The 21,275-nt window shown below is 43.5% G+C and overlaps 1 protein-coding gene across 5 annotated transcripts in view; it reads left to right on the top strand.

Annotated features, from left to right (window-relative positions):
- usp19 (ubiquitin specific peptidase 19) overlaps positions 1-21,275 on the top strand; it is a 205,714-nt gene that overhangs the window by 51,627 nt on the left and 132,812 nt on the right. For all 5 annotated transcript variants that reach the window (XR_010977002.1, XM_068052211.1, XM_068052208.1 and 2 more), the window contains exons 2-3: positions 635-928; positions 18,146-18,274. Coding sequence is in view for 4 of the 5 variants with exons in the window: in XM_068052211.1 (XP_067908312.1) it covers positions 790-928; positions 18,146-18,274 (268 nt within the window). In the remaining variant the exon portion in view is untranslated. The remainder of the gene's footprint in view (positions 1-634; positions 929-18,145; positions 18,275-21,275) is intronic.

The following is a 21,275-nucleotide window of genomic DNA, read 5'->3' on the forward strand; positions in this document are numbered from 1 at the left end:
TCAACAAATCTTCACTATCTCTGCGCTCCTCCAGTCTGGCCCCTTGCGCATCCCCGATTTTAATCGCTCCACCGTTGCAAGTCGTGCTTTTACCTTTCTGGGCTCCAAGCTCTGAAATTCACTCCCTAAATGCCTCCACCTCTTTTAAGTTGCTGCTTAATACCTGTCCGGATAGCATCTTCTGTTACTCAGTGTCAAAAATGATTTCATTGATTTCATTCTTGGGACATTTTGATTATGGAATAAATATTGGCAAGGACACGAGGGAGAACTCTCCTCAAAAATAGTGTCATGGGATCTTTTATATTCATCTGAAAGGTCAGGCAGGGCCTTGATTTAACATCTCATCCAGGAGACAGTCGGCACTGCACTAGGAGTGTCTGCCTAGATTTATGGAACTTGAGCCCACGACCTTCTGACTTGGAGGTAAAAGTGCCACCCACTGAGCCATGACTGGCATCAAATGTGCAGGGATACTGACTGCTTTAGCCCATAGCCATGTGCCTGACAAGTGACGCTGTTAATGCTACAAAATATTGTGGTTTTAATATTTCAAAAAGCCTGGTGGTAACTGTTGGAAAACATTTACTGTTCTAGCAAATGGTGAATAACTTGTCTGTAACTTTTGTTGCAGTCTGACTCTGTGTGTCCTGGCCAGTCTTTCATTATCCAAGAGATTATCCATTCAGAGCCGCCAAAATAGCTGGGCCAGGCAAGAAACGACGAAATCCTGAGCCAGACCCCATTAGTGACGCAAGCAAAGCTCCCGTGTTGGCCAAGAAACTGAAAATGGCCAGCACGGCCGAGAGCAGCAGGAGGAAATTGGGATGGAGTCAGGAGGAGGCCACAAACACAAAGAAACTGAAGGACAGAGTCAACCAAGAGAACAAGGATGGGAAGAGTACTGTTGGTATTGAGCCAAGGAAAGGTAAGAAGTTTTGAATCAGGCGGTGGTGGTGTGAAGCGGTCCAGTCCGAGTTGGGACGATTGTCTTTCACAGCATGCTGTTATTTTAGGGTTGGGGTACTTGGGAGTAAGGTGCTCGAGTGGAGTCCTGCAACTTTTTACATTTACCTGTTATATTGCAGTGTTCAAACTGCAGCCCTAGGCCACATTCAACTCTTAATCTCTGACAAACTGTCCATTAACTCAACACCAGCAATAACTTGCAATTATATAGCACCTGCAGTGTAAAATGAATAAAGGGGCTTCACAGGAGCATTATCAAACAATTTGACTCCAAGCACATAAGGCGATTTTGGCACAGAAAACCAAAAGCTTGAACATAAGTAAGTTTGAACGACCATCTTAAAAGCAGGAGAGAGGGAGATTTATGGAGGAATTCCAGAGCTTGGGGCTGAGTCAGCTGAAGGCATGTAGAGTGTTGAAAATTGGGGATGTGCAAGAGGTCAGATCTTGGAGGGTTGTAGGGCTGGAGGAGATTGCAGAGACGGGAACAGCAAGATCATGGAAGGATTTGAAAACACATGAGAATTGTAAAATCAGCATTGTCAGACCAGGAGCCAATGTAGATCAGCGAGCATTGGTGGTGATGAGTAAACAGAAATTTGAAAAGTTCAAATTTTGGCAGCAGTCTGTTCATGCCTACGTTTTTAGTTTGCTGGTTTCCTCTCTTTGACTTCAAACTAAATAAATTTACCGTGCATGAGGGAGTTGAGATGTGAACATTCTTGTAGCAATTTCTCCTTTGCAGGGTCTGGAATTTGATTTTTGATGCGGGGTCAGAACCTTCCAAAAATAATTAAGTTAAACTCTTTCTGGATCTAGTCCGAATTCTTTAACCAAATAGAAGCAGCTACTGAGCATTATACATTTAAAAGTTCTTCATTGTGGGTTGGATAGTGAAAAATCTTTCCCTGCTTCTGAGAAATTGTAAGGTACTGTATTAATGCAAGGTCTGTCTTAGTAAATTCTGTGCATGGTTTTACTGGTATTGCAGTATGGTGGTGACGGAAATAATATCAAGGAACCATCTTGATCAAAGCTCATGCCACCACCCCGCTCCACCTCCTCACTTCCAAGTTCAGTGCAGCTGGAGGAGGGGCAGGGGAGAAAGACTGGAACAACAACCAGCATTTTCTGGAGCCTCCATGTGGCCTGTTGCAGAGGTGTGTTGGCAAAGGCCTGGGAGCAGGGTTGCAGGCCAGTCGTCTCGACTGCAGAAGGTACATGGTGTGAGAACACTCCAGAGGGCAGAAAAGAAGTAAATGGGAGAAAGATGAATTTGATTTGCTTTTTGACAATTTTGTGCAGCACCAAGCAATTGATGTATTTGGACCATGTTGGTTTGAATTTGACTCAGGGAGCTTGTGTAGGTCGTGTATCCTTTTTAAGTATAATTGTTGATTCCCAAGAAATGGAATAGTTGTATTTTTCTCCTCTCTCAAAGATGCTTGCCCCCCTCCCCCTACCCTCACACTCTAATTTGGCCCCTCACTGCATTACCATTGCACAACTGTTGATCATTCCTTGGTACCTAGGCCAGTCCTCGCATGTGGCACTAGTGGTTGTCAGAGGGGTGGAAGCTATTGCACTTCAGTCAGTCCCGTGCTGTCTCAACACCATGCATGTACAAGTTCAGCCACTGATGGATGCTGTGACCAATTTGGAAAATGCAAACTTTTTGAACCCTTCAGTTTTTTGAGAAGGAAAAATTGTGCCGTTTGAACCTTCCTGACCTACTGTTTTTGTATATTCTAATTGCCAAGTAATGAGGATGCATGGCAAGGGATAGACAGTGATGGTAAGTCTCGGAGCTTGCCTGTGCTTTAACTGTTCTGTAGCTGATGGCGTAATGATGTTAGTAGCAGGAGTGTGGAACTGCAGGACGCTCTCGTTATGGCCTAAATGTCTGTTGCATTCTGTAACCCAAATGCATCAAATTGCTTCAAGGCATATTATATTTATATTCAAATGCTACTAATAGAATAGTAAGCAACTTTCACAGAGCTGAGCAGTGGACTAGTTTGGGGAATTTGTCATCGGGCTCTTGGTAAAGCAGGGCAGGGTGTGAAATTCATTTGCAGGAACTCTTTAAAAAGTATTCGGCGGTACATTTGTAGATTCTGTGCTTCTCTCTGGAGAGAGCGTTTTGAGCTGTATACAACTGTAGTGGTGCTAGCAGTTTCAGGCCAGCCAGTGGTGCTGGGAGCAGTTTGAGGTGATGAATTAGATTATTGTGCAGCAGAACAGTCTGGATTAAGTGTCTTTTTTTTTCTCAAGTATTAATGCTAATGGTTTTTTGGTCGATCTAAGCTCATTTTTTTTATTAACTTCATGCGATGTGGGTGTCACTGGCTAGGCCAGCATTTATTGTCCATCCCTAATTGTCCTTGAGTAGGTGGTGGTGAGCTACCTTGAATTGCTGCAGTCCATCTGGTGCGGGTGCAACCACAGTGCTGTTGGGGAGCGAGTTCCAGGGTTTTGACCCGACGACAATGAAGGAACGGCGATATAGTTGAGTCAGAATGGTGTGTGACTGGAGGGGAACTTGCAGGCGGTGATGTGCCCACACGTTTGCTACCCTTTTCCTTCTAGAGGGTAGAGATTTTTAGATTTAGAGATACAGCACTGAAACAGGCCCTTCAGCCCACCGAGTCTGTGCCGACAATTAACCACCCATTTATACTAATCCTACACTAATCCCATATTCCTACCACATCCTCACCTGTCCTTATATTCCCCTGCCACCTACCTATACTAGGGGCAATTTATAATGGCCAATTTACCTATCAACCTGCAAGTCTTTTTGGCTGTGGGAGGAAACCGGAGCACCCGGAGGAAACCCACGCAGACACAGGGAGAACTTGCAAACTCCACACAGGCAGTACCCAGCATTGAACCCGGGTCGCTGGAGCTGTGAGGCTGCGGTGCTAACCACTGTGCCGTTGTGGGTTTGGGAGGTGCTGTCGAAGGAGCCTTGATGAATTGCTGCAGTGCATCATGTAGATGGTACACACTGCTGACACTGCAATATTGGTGGAGGGAGTGAATGTTTAAGGTGGTGAATGGGGTGTCAATCAAGCAGGTTGCTTTGTCCTGGATGGTGTCGAGCTTCCCGAGTTTTGTTGGAGCCGCACCCATCCAGGCAAATGAAAAATATTCCACTACACTCCTGACTTGTGCCTTGTAGATGGTGGACAGGGACATAAGAAATAGGAGCAGGAGTAGGCCATTCAGCCCGTCAAGCCTGCCCCGCCATTCAATAAGATCATGGCTGATCTGTCCCAGGCCTTGACTTCTCTTTCAGGCTGTTCCGTATAACCCTCAACTCCCCGAGATTTCAAAAATCTGTCTACCTCCTCCTCAAATACATTGAGTGACCTAGCCTGCACAACTCTGAGGTAGAGAATTTCAGTGATTCACCACCCTCTGAGAAGAAATTCCTTCGCATCTCAGTTTTAAATGTGTGACTCCTTATTCTGTAACTATGTCCCCTAGTTCGAGATTCCCCCACCAGTGGAAACATATTCTCAACATTTACCCTGTCAACCCCCCTTAGAATCTTACATGTTTCTATCACATCACCTCTCATTCTTCTAAACTCCAATGAATAAAGGCCGAACCTGTTTAGCTGTTCTTGATAAGCCAACTCCCTTCATCCCAGGAATCAGCCTAGTGAACCTTTTCTAAACTGCCTCTAATGCTAGTATATCCTTCCTTAAATACTCTACGCAGTACTCAAGGTGTGGCCTCACCAACATCCTGTACAGTTGTAACAAGACTTGCCTATTTTTAAACTCTAACCCCCTAGCAATAAAGGCCAAAATTCCATTTGCCTTCCTAATTACCTGCTGCACCTACATGCTAACTTATTGTGTTTCATGTACAAGAACACCCAGATCCCTCTGTACTGCAGTATTTTGTAGTCTTTCTCCATCTAAATAATAGTCTGCCTTTTTATTCTTCCTACCAAAGTGGATTACCTCACACTTTCCCACATTGAACTCCATCTGCCAAGTTTTTGCCCACTCACTTAACCTATCTATATCCCTTTGCAGATTCTTTGTGCCATCATCACAACATGCCTTCCCACCTATTTTTGTATCATCAGTAAATTTGGATACTCTACACTCTATCCCTTCCTCCAAGTCATTAACATAGATAGCAAATAGTTGAGGCCCTGGGACCAATCCTTGTGGCACCCCACCAGTTAGGGCTGTTCAACCTAAAAAAGGCCAATTGATCCCGACTCTCTGTCTTCCGTGTGTTAGCCAATCCTCAATCCATGCCAACACATTACCCCCAACACCCTGAGCTCTTATTTGTGCAATAACCTTTTATGTGGCACCTTATCGAGCGCCTTCTGAAAATCCAAATACACGACATCTACCGGTTCCCCTTTATCCACTCTGCTTGTTATATCCTCAAAAAACTCTAACAAATTAGTCAAACATGATTTCCCTTTCATAAAACCATGTTGACTTTGATTGCATTATGTTTTTCTAAATGTCCGATTTCTTCCTTAATAATGGACTCCCTTAATAAGGGACAGGCTGCTTCCGTATCTGAGGAGTCACGAATGGTACTGAGCATGGTACAATCAGCGAACATCCCCACTTCTGATGGATGGATGGTCATTTGATACAGTCATTACTTTTGTATGCAAATTAGAGCTCTTCACCTTTTTATGATCTAATCAAATAGATGAGCTCATCTTTAGAATCACTTGTGCACCTGCACACCAAGCTCCTTGTATTGCATTTAAAACCTTTACATTTAAGATATATTTCTGTTCCCTGGGGTCCCCCTCAAAATTTATTGCTTCCCATTTCCTGCTTTGAACTGCATCTGCCAATCCTGCCAGTCTATCAATGCTCTCCAGTTGTCTTTCACTATTATGGTCGCAATTTGCGGGCAGTTAGTAGATCTGGAAGTGAATACGCAATAGGTAAAGTTTGGAACTCATACAGAATAGTGTTGGGAGGAGAATTGTGCCAGTATAGAAATACAAAGAAAGTGGTAATTTCATACTGTGCAAAGCACTTGTTTCAACCATTTTATTGTGCTGCCTGATTTCCTTGTCTGTCAGCCAATTTGCAGATCTTTTTGTCTGTAGGGTATAGGTTCATTTGAGCCTCCCAACTCTGCAGCCATGTGTGATGCATGGGTAACTTTTTTGGAATTTGGAAACACCCAGGTTGTTGCTACTTTTGTTAAATTGACTGGTCTCAGTCTTTGGCAATAGTCCAGATAAACTATTTGGGCATGAGAGTAATTTCGGACCACCTGAAACAAAGTGCTCTGCCGTTATACAAGCCAAATTAATTGGAATGTGCTTCTATCCAAAAGCACCGGTCTTTAGCTAATTCTTTTGCACTGTTGCAAAGCAACTGATCACTGTTCAGATTTTATTGTGTTTGAGTGCCTGAAGCAAAGCGCCCAGCTATAAATATGAAGCATCCTGATGGGTGGGACACTGTTCTGCTCAATTACTGGAAGAACATCCCACCTAGCTCACAGCTACCTCCTGACTAGTCCAACACATGCCTCCTTTGGATGTCTTGAATTTTCTAATGCATTTATGGAGTGTAGGCCCTTGTGAAGGTGGTGGTGTCATCTTTTTGAATACAACTAAATGGTTTGCTGGATCATTTCAGAGGGCAATTAAGAGTCAGTCACAATGCTGTGGGTCTGAAGTCACATATAGGCCAGACCAGGTAAGAAAGACAGATTTCCTTCCCTAAACATGATGATTTTTTTTTTTACAATTTGCCAGTAGTTTTGTGGTCTCCTTTATTGACACTGGGATGGTGGGATTGACGTATGAGGAGAGATTGAGTCGGTTAGGATTATATTCGCTGGAGTTCACTGGGACTCACTTAGTGCTAGGGGTTTGGATGGGGCAGAATTTGTGAGGAGCATCCAGGAGGGTTTCTTGAAACAGTATGTAGATAGTCCAAATAGGGATGGTGCCATTCTGGACCTGGTATTGGGGAATGAGCCCGGCCAGGTGGTCGAAGTTTCAGTGGGGGAGCATTTCTGGAGCAGTGACCATAATTCCATAAGTTTTAAGGTACTTGTGGATAAGGATAAGAGTAGTCCTTGGGTGAGGGTGCTAAATTGGGGGAAGGGTAATTATAACAATATTAGGCAGGAACTGAAAAATTTAGATTGGGGGCGGCTGTTTGAGGGTAAATCAACATCTGACGTGGGAGTCTGTCAAACGTCAGCTGATTAGAATCCAGGACCAGCATGTTCCTGTGAGGAAGAAAGACAAGTTTGGCAGGTTTCGGGAAGCTTGGATAACATGGGATATTGCGAGCCTAGTCAAAAAGAAAAAGGAAGCATTTGTAAGGGCTGGAAGGCTAGGAACAGATGAAGCACTTGAGGAATATAAAGAACTTAAGCAAGGAGTCAGGAGGGCTAAAAGGGGTCATGAAAAGTCATTGGCAAACAGGATTAAGGAAAATCCCAAGGCTTTTTATACATAAATAAAGAGCAAGAGGGTAACCAGGGAAAGGGTTGGCCCACTCAAGGACAGAGATGGGAATCTATGTGTGGAGCCAGAGGAAATGGGTGAGGTACTAAATGAGTACTTTGCATCAGTATTCACCAAAGAGAAGGACTTGGTGGATGATGAGCCTAGGGAAGGGAGTGCAGATAGTCTCAGTCATCTCATTATCAAAAAGGAGGAGGTGTTGGGTGTCTTGCAAAGCATTGAGGTAGATAAGTCCCCAGGGCCTGATGGGATCTACCCTAGAATACTGAGGGAGGCAAGGGAAGAAATTGCTGGGGCCTTGACAGAAATCTTTGCATCCTCATTGGCTACAGGTGAGGTCCCAGAGGACTGGAGAATAGCCAATGTTGTGCCATTGTTTAAGAAGGGTGGCAAGAATAATGCAGGAAATTATAGGCCGGTGAGCCTTACGTCAGTGGTAGGGAAATTATTAGAGAGGATTCTTCGGGACAGGATTTACTCCCATTTGGAAACAAACAAACTTATTAGCGAGAGACAGCATGGTTTTGTGAAGGGGAGGTTGTGTCTTACTAATTTGATTGAGTTTTTTGAGGAAGTGACGAAGATGATTGATGAAGGAAGGGCAGTGGATGTTATCTATATGGAATTTAGTAAAGCCTTTGACAAGGTCCCGCATGGCAGACTGGTACAAAAGGTGAAGTCACACGGGATCAGAGGTGAGCTGGCAAGATGGATACAGAACTGGCTCTGTCATAGAAGACAGAGGGTATCAGTGGATGGGTGTTTTTCTGAATGGAGGAATGTGACTAGTGGTGTTCCGCAGGGATCAGTGCTGGGACTTTTGCTGTTTGTGGTATATATAAATGATATGGAGGAAAATGTAGCTGGTCTGATTAGTAAGTTTGTGGACGACACAAAGGTTGGTGGAGTTGCGGATAATGATGAGGATTGTCAGAGGATACAGCAGGATATAGATCGGTTGGAGACTTGGGCAGAGAAATGGCAGATGGAGGTTAATCTGGACAAATGTGAGGTAATGCATTTTGGAAGATCTAATGCAGGTGGGAAGTATACAGTAAATGGCAGAACCCTTAGGAGTATTGACAGGCAGAGAGATCTGGGCGTACAGGTCCACAGGTCACTGAAAGTGGCAACGCAGGTGGATAAGGTAGTCAAGAAGGCATACGGCATGCTTGCCTTCATCGGTCGGGGCATAGGGTACAAAAATTGGCAAGTCATGTTGCCAACAGAACCTTAGTTAGGCCACACTTAGAATATTACGTGCAATTCTGGTCGCCACACTACCAGAAGTACGTGGAGGCTTTGGAGAGGGTACAGAAGAGGTTTACCAGGATGTTGCCTGGTCTGGAGGGCATTAGCTATGAGGAGAGGTTGGATAAACTCAGATTGTTTTCACTGGAACGACGGAGGTGGAGGGGCGACATGATGGAGGTTTACAAAGTTATGAGCGGCATGGACAGAGTGGATAGTCAGAAGCTTTTTTCCAGGGTGGAAGAGTCAGTTACTCGGGGACATAGGTTTAAGGTGCGAGGGGCAAAGTTTAGAGGAGATGTGCGAAGCAAGTTTTTTTTACACAGTGGGTGGTGAGTGCCTGGAACTTGCTGCCAGGGGACGTGGTGGAAGCAGATACGATAGCGACGTTTAAGAGACAACTTGACAAATACATGAATAGGATGGGAATAGAGGGATATGGGCCCCGGAAGTGCAGAAGGTGTTAGTTTAGGTAGGCATCAAGATCGGCGCAGGTTTGGAGGGTCGAATGGCCTGTTCCTGTGCTGTACTGTTCTTTGTTCAGAAGAGTGAGGGGGGATCTCATAGAAACCTATAAAATTCTAACAGGACTTGACAGGGTAGATGCAGGAAGGATGTTCCCGATTGTGGAGGAGTCCAGAACCAAGGGTCATAGTCTAAGGATACAGGGTAAACCTTTCAGGACTGAGATGAGAAATTTCTTCACCCAGAAAGTGGTGAGCCTGTGGAATTCGCTACCACAGAAAGCAGTTGAGGGTCAAACATTGTATATTTTCAAGAAGGAGTTAGATATAGCTCTTGGGTCTAAAGGGGTCAAAGGGTATGGGGCGAAAGCCAGAACGGGCTATTGAGTTGGATGATCAGCCGTGATCAAAATGCATGGCGGAGCAGGCTAGAAGTGCCGAATGGCCTACTCTTGCTCCTAATTTCTATGTTTCTATGTTTTTATTTAGTTAATTGAATTTAAACTCCCCAGCTGTCATGATGGGATTTGAAATCGTGCCTCTGGACCCATTTGTCCAGGCCTCTAGATTACTGGAATAAAAGCAAAATACTGCAGATGTTGGAAATCTGAAATAAAACCAAAAAATTATTGGAAATACTCAGCAGGTCAGGCAGCATCTGTGGAGAGAGAAGCAAAGTTAATGTTTCAGGTCAGTGACCTTTCATCAGAACTGGCAAAGGCTTGAAATGTAATGGGTTTTAAGCAAATAAAGTGGGGGAGGGGCAAAAGAGAACGAAAGGGAAGGTCTTGATAGGACAGAGGGTCACAGAGAATAACTGACAAGGAGCTCATGGGGCAATGACAAAGTGTGTTAACGGTGTGGTGAAATACAAAGCGTTAGTGCAGAGAGGGTGTTAAATGACAATAAAGAAAGCCCTAGCCACAAGCAAAAACATGAAAACAAAAGCAAAAAAAACAGTGGGCAGGCACATGGTTTTAAAAAAAGTGTAATGATGAAATAAACTAAAATAAAATGAAATACAAATAAAAAATAAAAAGTAAATCTAAAAAAATGGGTGGGGGACCAGTCATACTCTGAAATTTTTGAACTCAGTGTTCAGTCCAGCAGGCTGTAGCGTGCATAATCGGTAAATGAGATGCTGTTTCTCGAGCTTGCGTTGATGTTTGCTGGAACACTGCAGCAATCCCAGGACAGATATGTGGGCATGAGAGCAGGGGGGAAGTGTTGAAATGGCAAGCGACAGGAAGATCGGGGTCATGTTTTCGGACTGAGTGGAGGTGTTCCACAAGCGGTCACCCAATCTGTGTTTGGTCTCCCCAGTGTAGAGGAGACCACATAGTGAGCAGCGAATACAGTATACTACATTGAAAGAAGTACAAGTAAATCGCTGCTTCACCTGAAAGGAGTGTTTGGGACCTTGGATAGTGAGGAGAGAGGAGGTAAAAGGCCAGGTATTACACCTCCTGCGATTGCATGGGAAGGGGACGAGGTGGTGGGAGCAATGGAAGAGTGGACCAGGGTGTCCTGGAGGGAACGATCCCTTCGGAATACTGACGGGAGGAGAAGATGCGTTTGGTAGTGACATCACGCTGGACATGGTGGAAATGGTGGAGGATGTGGAGGCTGGTGGGGTGGAAAGCAAGGACAAGGGGAACCTGTCGCAGTTCTGGGAGGGAGGGGAAGGGGTGAGGGCAGAGGTTCAGGAAATATACCGGACATGGTTGAGGGTCATGTCGACCACAGTGGGGGGAGAATCCTCGGCTAACGAAAAGGTCAGACATATCTGAAGTGTTGTTGTGGAAGGTTGCATCATCAGAGCAGATGTGTCGAAGACGGAGAAACTGGGAGAATGGATGTCTTTTTCGTTAACCGAGGATTCTCCCCCTACTGTGGTTGACAGGGCCGTCAACTATGTCCGGTACATTTCCTGAACCTCTACCCTCACCCCTTACCCTCCCTCCCAGAACCACGACAGGGTTTCCCTTGTCCTCACTTTCCACCCCTTCAGCCTCCACATCCAAAGGATCATCCTCTGCCATGTCTAGCATGATGCCACCACCAAACACATCATCCTCTCCCCTCCCCCGTCAGCATTCCAAAGGGATCGTTCCCTCCACGACACCCTGGTCCACTCCTCCATTACCCTTTGCACCTTCCCATGCAATCGCAGGAGGTGTAATACCTGCCCATTTACCTCCTCTCTCCTCACTATCCAAGGCCTCAAACACTCCTTTCAGGTGAAGCAGCGATTTACTTGTACTTCTTTCAAGTTAGTATATTGTATTCGCTGCTCACAATGTGGTCTGCTTTACATTGGCGAGACCAAATGCAGATTGGGTGACCGCTTTGCGGAACACCTCCACTCAGTCCGAAAATATGACCCCGAACTTCCTGTCGCTTGCCATTTCAACATCCCTACCACCCCCCCTGCTCTCATGCCCACTTATCTGTTCTGGATTTCCGAGTGTTCTAGTGAGCATCAATGCAAGCTCGAGGAACAGCACCTCATTTACCAATTAGGCACGTTACAGCCTATCGGACTGAGCATTGAGCTCAACAATTTCAGAGTAAGACTGGCCCCCCTTTTTTTAGTTTTACTTTCTATTTTTTATTTGTATTTCATTTTATTTTAGTCTATTTCATCATTACACTTTTTTTTTTACCTTGTACCTGCCCACTGCTTTTTTCATGTTTTTGCTTGTGGCTAGGCTTTCTTTATTCTGTCATTTAACACCCTCTCTGCACTAATGCTTTGTCTTTCACCACACCATTAACACACTCTGTCTTTACCTTTGCCCCATGACTTCCTTGTCAGTTGTTCTGTGACCCTCTGCCTTATCAACACCTTCCCATTTCTTCTCTTTTGCCCCTCCCTCAATTTATTTGCTTAAAACCTATTACATTTCTAGCCTTTGCCAGTTCTGATGAAAGGTCACTGGCCTGAAACGTTAACTTTGCTTCTATCTCCACAGGTGCTGAGTATTTCCAGCACTTTTTTGGTTTTATTACTCTGGATTGAGAGTCCAGTTAACAAAATCACTAACTACTGTACCTGGCAACATGCGTCACGGAATAACCTACAAATATTAACAAAGCATTGTTGCTTTTGCCTGGTGGATAAATGTCATCTCCTTTTGTGAGCCTCTGTAGTGAGCGAACTATTTATTTATTTAGAGATACAGCACTGCAACAGGCCCTACGGCCCACCGAGTCTGTGCCGACCAACAAACACCCATTTATACTAATCCTGCATTAACGCCATATTCTCTACCACATCCCCACGATTCTCCTACCACCTACCTACACTAGGATCAATTTACAATGGCCAATTTACCTATCAACCTGCAAGTCTTTGGCTGTGGGAGGAAACCCGAGCACCCGGCGGAAACCCACGCAGACACAGGGAGAACTTGCAAACTCCGCACAGGCCGTACCCAGAACTGAACCCAGGTCGCTGGAGCTGTGAGGCTGCGGTGCTAACCACTGCGCCACTGTACCTCCCCCCCGATTGCTCTGATGGATGAAGAAAGAAAGCTTACTTCTCGTAAGGTGATGTTCCTTCTTTACTTGTAAGAAGGCACACACAACTCCTACCCTGCTTCCTCCTCCATTTGTTATATTGGGTTTGGTGCTGTTGAGGATCTAATTGTATAAACCGGTGCCCGCTGGGTAGATGAACCCTTTACACTGTCTGGGAGGGAGCTGGTGTCTCAGCTTTTTATTACACCTAATGCTGGTAAGGTTGTGCATATTTTTCTCGCACATACCCATCTATTCCTTCCTCCCTCATGTCGTTAACTAGCTTCCCCTTAAATGTTTCTATGCTATTAGCCTCAACGACTCCATTTGATAGCCAGCTCCACATTCTCAGCACTCTCTGAATTCCCCATTGGATTTCTTGGTGACCATTTTATATTTATGTCCCTTAATTTTGGACTCCTCCACTAGTGGAGATATTGTCTCTAAGTCTACCTTGTCAAATGTCCTTGTACTAATGAAAGGGAGATGCTATATCTCAGCAACCTGCAATGTTTGCATATCGTACTTGGAAACCACAAGTCAACATGGATAGATATTACTAGAGTTTCTGGTTTCAGGTGTGGAGCAAACAGCAACACAACAGGAATCTCTCACTGGCAATAGGATTTATCACATTAAACGTCAATGGGTAAATTGTAACAATCAATTTACATTAACACTTAAAAGGAATAGGAAAAGGTAGCAGAAACGTCTGTTGGAAAAAATACATAATATCTGAGTGAGGAGCATTAATCTGAATCTCTGATGCAGTTTACATGAATCCCTGATTTTTCTGCTTTGACATATCTGCTACCTTTTCTGATTCCTGTTTCTGTGCTGTAAATACTATGTAAAAGACATTCTGAGAAAATTTCATCGAATTGTTCAAAAACCAAAATGTTTTGATAAATTAAAAAAATGATTTTCTTAAATAAATTGGGGAAAACTATTTTGACTGGCCAAAGAGCTGCTAACTCAAGGGCATAAAATTTGAGATGAAGATGTTTTTAAACTTCTGTGATTGAGTGGATTACACTGGCGCTCCCTAACAATTAAAGTAGGGGCAGGAAGAGAGATCAGTTTTTGGGAAGGAGACAAATCTTTGTCATCCAAATCCAGGAAAAATAAATAGGGAGGGGATGGTGGCAAATAGTCTGAGGCTGAAAATGGTGAGAATTGTTTGGTAAGATGGGGTAAAAATTTTAAAATGCAGCACCCCAATGTAATACAACATTGAGTTGAGATGGATTATTTATTTTTATTTATTTATAGATACAGCACTGAAACAGGCCCTTCGGCCCACCGAGTCTGTGCCGACCAACAACCACCCATTTATACTAATCCTACATTAACCCCATATTCCCCACCATTCTCCTACCACCTACCTGCACTAGGGGCAATTTACAATGGCCAATTTACCTATCGACCTGCAAGTCTTTGGCTGAAGGATTAGAAAGGATTGGGTTTACTGTACAAACTTTATATGGTTAAAATAATGTTTATTGTGTGGCAGTCTCTTTTTATTTATATGGTGATAGCAGGCTGAAGATTGTTAACTGCATGTTGTTGATGTCAAGCTGTCAGCATTGGCATAGTAACTGAAGCAAGCTGTTTCATTTATTAGTTCACCAGCTTTCAGGGGAATCGTTGCTATTCTAAGTAATTGTGCGCAGGAAGCTCCTGCCCTGGGGAAAATTAAGCAGACCTTTTCAACTGAATTGCCAATAATGTGAAACTTTGTGCTACAAATTAAATGTACAATAAAATGTATAACTCCAATTATATGCCAATTAATAAATGGCCAGCTGTGCTGTCCATCACACTCGTGGTCTGGCTGTATTCTAGGGATGCGATGCTGTAATGGGTTCGTGGCTGTTCAAGCAACCTTGGCCGTTCACAAATTGGCTGAGAGTTTCCTACATTACAATAGTGACTAAACTTCAAAAGCATTTCATTGGCTGTAAAGTGCTTGGGACATACTGAGGTCATGAAAGGAACAAGGAAACAGGCAGAGGCCATTCACCCCCTTGAGCCTGTTATACCATTCATTGAGATTATGGCTGATCTATATCTTGACTCTGTCCATCCACCTCTGCTCCATGTACTCTAATACCCTTGGCTAGCCAAAAATCTATCATTCAGCTTTAAAATTATTCATTGAGCCAGCATTTATTTTTTATGGGATAGTGTTCCATACTTCTACCACCCTCTGCGTGCAAAAGTGTTTCCTGACTTCTGTCCTGAATGACCTGGCTCTTACTTTAAGGTTGTGGGATGGTTTGATGGAGATTTTTAGGATTTTGAAGGGAATTGGTAAAGTGGATAGAGAGGAACTTTTTCCATTGGTGGGGAAGTCTAGGACAAGGGGACGTAACGGTTGGAGAGTTTCACACTTCAACCATCCTCTGTGTGAAGAAGTGTTTCCTAACTTCTCTGCTGGAGACCCTAGCTCTGATTTTGAGGTTATATCTCCACCAGTGGAAAGGTATCTCTCTCTTTATCCTGTCAATTTCTTTCAAAATCCTAAAAACTGCCATCAAATCATCCTGCAACCATCTACATTCCAGGGCATACAAGCCTAGTTATGTAATCCTCTCTCATAATCTCACCCTTGGAGCCCTGCTAATCTGTACTGTACTCCTTTCAAGGTCAGAATATCATGTTTAAGGTGCATGCCGAGAACTGTACACAGTACTCCAGATGTGTTTATTTAAATGCTACTTTTTTCTTGGTTCCTCCTAATCCCTCCAGCATAGTTGAAGGTAGCTGTGAGTCAGTCCGATTACACAGCTTCATTGTAAAATCTATGGATCTTCCTTTGTGTCTGGGTGGAACAATGTTGGATTCCAGTTTTCTTTAAAAGGAAAGAAGCCTCTCTTGTTTGTGAAGGAACTGGGGATTGGTTCTGCTTTTTTCAACGAGTCATTAGTAATTCCAATAACTACAGGAAAATTGCCGCCTGTTGGCAGCCTGACTGCTTCTGTATTCTGTGAGCCCCATGCTGGTACTAACAGTAAACTCGCCCATTCCATAAGGGAGCCAATTACTCTGAATTTCTTAACTAAATTTGGATTTGCAAAAACATTTGACGTTGATCCGGAGAAGTTCCTGTTTCACGAATGTAGCTGCAGCCTGATGAGATTTAACAGTCAAAAGGTTTAGAATCTAGTTGACTTCATGTTAAGAGTCATTGTCCTCCCTTATCGTATCTCGATCTTTATGTAACTCACTGAAATACTTAAATGCACAACTCATCTTTTTAACTAAGCATTAAGCACAACTAACTTCTGAAATAAAGTAGAGTTAGCTTTGTTATTTTCTGGAGATCAGCCATTTACTGCATTCTTTTACAAACCAATTTTTTTAGACTTCTGAGGCTGCTAAAATACTCTTGCGTGAACCAAGCTTGTCCCTTTTTAATAAATCAACCCTACCTTCTGACCCTGTTCCTCCATCCTTTCTCTCTTTGGAAAGGTATCCAATTGCTGCATGAATGCATTTATCTTCATTTTCAGATCTCTGATCCCTTTGGATAAAACATTGCTCCCAACATCTTACTCCTGGTTAAGGATCAGACTTTGGTCCATTATCTTTTACTGGTGCTCCTGGCAGGCGAGTCCTGTGTAGGATGTGACACCATGTGCAATTAACCATTAATTGCAATACAGAGGCTACTTGGGATGCCCATTACCTTCTGCTTTCTACCTGAAAGACAGGAAATGACATTGAGTCAAATTGCTGAGGCCAGAAGTAATGGTCCAATTTATTTACTCGCAAGATGCTACACGGAAGCAGATGAAGCAAATGCAGAAAACGCTGACACTATCCAGCAGATCAGGTAGCGTCTGTGGAGGGAGAGAAAAACAGTTAATGTTTGAGGTGAATGACATCATCAGAACTACAGCAGCACTTGGCTTAGAGAATTCGTAATAAGAGACACCATTCAAAATCATTGTAGTTCTTTATGCTAGTCTTTGACTCAGCCATTGACGAATTTGCATAGATGATGCGTACAGAGCGCTTTTAGGTATAGGCAGTGCTAAGCATAGAAATAAAGCCTGGAGGGACTGTTGCATATATTGGGTGACCTTTCTGGTCCATGCACTGTTTGCTGTTGGCTACTGAAACCACATCTTGCCCACTCCTTAATGCTTTGAAACCACATGTGATCAATACTGCTTTTAGTAAAAGTGTCAGTGGTTCAGCAATTTAAAATGTAGTGAACGCGTCTGTAAACTTGCTTGCTTTTAGCTCTTGGTAGCAGTGCCATCTTTTCTCTCACTGGTTAACGTTCCCACCTCTGAGTCAAAAGGACAATAATGCAGATGCTGGAAATCTGAAATAAAAGCAGAAAATATTCCTGCGGAGTACTTCAAGCATTTTCTGTTTTGATTTGAATCAGAAGATCCTGGATTTGAACCTTACTCCAGCAGTCTTGGCGACTAGAGACCGAGCTCTGGCTCGGAATTCTGGGCTGACATCCAATGGGATACTTGCGTTCCATTACTTCACGCTGTTCTATAGGGGGAGAGCATGAAGATTTGAAAACAGCAACAATGCCAGATTGTTGATTAGTCTATGAATTCTTCCACTATGTCACACTATTCTCCAAGGGGAAGAGTGTGCAGATACAAAAACAATTCATGTTAGCAGTTCAAACCAGACTGGAGTTGCAGTTTACCTATCAAATACCATTTCCTTCAGAGCACTAGCAATTTGATTAGCACCCAGCAACCAGCTCCTTCATCCAGATCAAACAATTGGTCTGTGATTGCAGACAGGTAGGCTCCAATTACCAATTTGGAGTTTGCCAACAGACGGCAATTTCCATTCTCTCTCCACAGGTGCTGCCAGAAGTGCTGAGTATTTCCAGCACTTTGTTTTTATTTGTTATTGGCACTTTCCATTTTCTGTTTTCCTGCATTCGGAATTATGGAACAGTAAAGTTTAGAAATATTTCCCTATTTGTAGCTTTTGTTTCGCACCCCAACCAATTTCCCCCTCTCTTAATTCACTTATTTATCACTTGTTTCTCCTGATTTGGTTTTTACAATATGCTCTAAATTTCCCATTTTGAAATGCAGTATAAATAAAGTGGAAGCATATCCTCTCAGTAATGTTAGTTGGGTTGGATTCACATTTTGTCAGCATATTTCCAGTTCAGAATATTAATACGGGGGTTTTTAACCTTTTCTTTGAACCAGCTCACGAGCTTCCTTTCCATTAGATTGATATCACATGGAAAGGTCAGCTTGGTAAATATTCAGTGTTGGTGTTTTAAACATTAAGATAAGATTCCATGGCCAACTATTTAATGTATCATTTAACCTGTCTATTTTCAAAGTAATAGGTTCTAATCACATTTCACTATCTCAAGCCCTAGTCTCTCGGCTCCAGTTGTTTTGGTATGTGCTGTTTAACTCTGCAACTGTGCTTCTTCTTGCAGATCTGTTTGTTGACTGGAAGCAGAATGCAGATGAGGTTATAGTGAAGCTGAAGCCAGGAGAGGGAAGCCTGAAAGTTGATGAGGTTGATGCAGCTTTCACAGACACAGAATGTGTGGTTACACTGCCAGGTGAGTAGGGCAATACATGGCAGGGAAATTGGGCTGATCTTAATCAATACGTAGAGGAGCAGTGTCCAGGGCATGATTGCATGTGTATGAGGCCAAGCTCTTCCACTGCCTTTCCCTCTGTAACTTCTTTATTGGTGCATCTGATTCTCCTGTTATCCTGTCTCCAGCCTTCATCACCCTCCTGGACCCCAACCTCTGGCCACTTGTTTCCTCTTGATCTTTTTGTCGAGAATTACTGCCGTAATAGTGATCCTCTTATTTTCTCACTCTCGCTAATTGCTCCAATCTATCTATAACCCTGACATTGTCGTAAAACCATGGCGCTTCTGTTGTGTTGGGGGCGGACCTGTATCTTTCTGAGGCCAATACTAACTCTGACTACTCCTAACCTCCCACTGAACTATGACCTTATTATCAAACGCCAAGCCATCAATTCCCAGACTGTGACTGTTCTCTTAGTAATTTTCCAGCACCATCACTGCCCCCATCCACCAAAACCCACACAGCTTATTTCTACTTCGTCCCCAAGCCACACAAGACAGAACTGTTCTGGTGGACTCGATTTTGTTTTTTTCCCCCCTATATCATTGAACAAATTCCCTCTTGTGTTCATGCTCTTCTTTCCCTCTGTCTAGTAGCTACCCACTTACATCAGTAACTCCTCTAATACCCTTTGCCAATTTTAACAATTTCAGATTCTTGCCTTCAGGGTATTAAATGTTAGTTCACAAAAAGGTGGTAGTATGTGACTGGTGAACATCAGCATCTTTTCTCACTCTTTCACTGTCTCTTTGTACTCTGATCCTCCTGAGCTCAGCACATGTAAGTATCCGAAGATATTGCAATAATGGGTTATCGTTTCCCTGTTCAAAGTTTTATCTTTTAGGAAGTCTTTTACAAGCGAATGACAGTTACTGACATACCAGAAACTTGAGGACTATACTCGCAGCATACAAAGGCATCAAATGTCTGGCTCCAGCAGAAGCATTTTGTGTTGTGTACTCAAGGCAGCTGTGCAGAATGCATGCAGTATGGTAATCTGTTAACTGGAATTAGAAACCTTCAAGCAATGACTGACAGGGATAAGATCCTCTGGTCCATCCAGCCTGTCCCACACAGTTATAATACTTTGTGTACCCATCTTCCACCCTATATAAACATGACCTCATCAAAAACTTTACTGCCTGTGTCCTAACTCTCACCAAGTCCCATTCACCTATCGCCCCGCCCCCTCTGCTCACTGACCAACATTGACTCCTGGTCTGGTAACACCTCAATCTTAAAATTCTCAAAACTTCTTTTCAAATCCCTCCATGGCTTTCACCCCTCCCTATCTCTAACATCCTCCAGCTCCACAGCCCTCTGAGATCTCTACGCTCTTCTAATTCTGGCCTCTTGTGCATCCCTAGTTTTCATCGCTCCACCATTGTCAGCTGTGCCTTCAGCTGCCTGGGTCCCTAAGCTCTGGATTCCCTCCCTAAACCTCTCCCCCTGTCTCTGCCACCAGCTCCCCCCCCCCCATCTCCTTTAAGATGCTCCTTGAAACCTACCTCTTTGATCAAACTTTTGGTCATCTGTCCTAATATACACTCCTGTGAAATGCTTTGTGATGTTTTACTATGTTAAAGGCCGTATCTAAATGCAAATTGAGTCACAATTGCATGCCATCCCACTCAAAACCATGTGATCTGGGAGAGGTGAAAAATCTGATTCCCCAGGCCAATTTAAGCAGCGTAATCGGAGGGGGAATTTGGGAAATTCCTGTCTGACCACTAGGCAATCAAATAGTCCAGGAGTTCACACTGGCCTTGATAATTAGTGAAGCACCTACCTCTAGTACAGGATGATCTCTACTGCAGCCAGAAACAGGCTCAGCTCTTGTGCGGTTCAGTGAATCACTGTTCACTGCACGAACCAGAAGCCTGTCCCAGAGGTCCACTAATATCCGGAAAAGAACCACCACTTGACATTTGGTCTTGTATAGTTTGATCCACCCAAACCTAATTAATTGGAACCAAGTGTCAACTGAAATGCAATCTATTCCATTTATCATCTTTTAAATCTCTGTTAAATCATCCCTACGACTGCGCTTCTCAAAATTGTAGAGTCTCTGTTCTTTTAGCCTATCTTGCTAACTAAGATACATTATACTGGGAATTAGTCTAGTGTTCCTCCTCTGCACCCTTTCAAAAGCCTCAAAATCAGGAGGCCAAAACTGTATGCATTATTCCAAGTGAGGTTTGACCAAGGTGCTGTGCAAGAACAAAATAGCATGCCTCATCTTATAATCAATTACCCTATGACTGCATCCCAGCACTCAGTTCACTCTAGCTATTGCTTCACAGCATTGCGCATGTACTTTGAGATGTATGCACCAGAACGTCCAGGTATCTATCTTGCTATTCCTTCTGCAATGCATTTCTCTGAAGGGTGCATGAATGTTGAGCATTCGCCTTGCCCACATGAATAACACTGCCCTTTCCTAATTGAAACTTCCTTTGACAGTCGTGAGCCCAATCTCCCAATACATCAAAATCTGCCTGAAGCAAGCTATAGAGCAATGCCTACAGTCCCGATACTTGCACAGATCTTCGATACATCTGCAAATTTGCAGATTGTGCCCCCAGCCCCCGCATCTAGATCAGTAATAAAAGCAGTATTGTGGTCAAGCAATGTGGTATTTACTATATGGTGCTGCACCACTCACAGCACTGATTGAAAGATAAGGCACATTCAGTTCTTGCACTGTTAGAACTACCAAAGTATGGTCCTATTGCAGTCTCTGTCATTGTTGCTCCCTAAAAGTCCTCTTTTGCCTTAATGTTATGCTCATTCAGTAACCTCCAGATGGTTTGGATTGTGATTTAAGGTTATGTTAACGGCATAAGTCAAACTCCGTTTTAATTACGTAGGTTTCTTAAACTTTAACTGATGTTTTGTGGATCAAATTCCATCATTCTGTGTGAGATATGTATAGAAACTTTTGATTTTTGCACATAAT

The sequence above is a fragment of the Heterodontus francisci genome, chromosome 19 (genome assembly GCF_036365525.1).
Source record: "Heterodontus francisci isolate sHetFra1 chromosome 19, sHetFra1.hap1, whole genome shotgun sequence".
In the NCBI taxonomy this organism is placed as follows: domain Eukaryota; kingdom Metazoa; phylum Chordata; class Chondrichthyes; order Heterodontiformes; family Heterodontidae; genus Heterodontus; species Heterodontus francisci.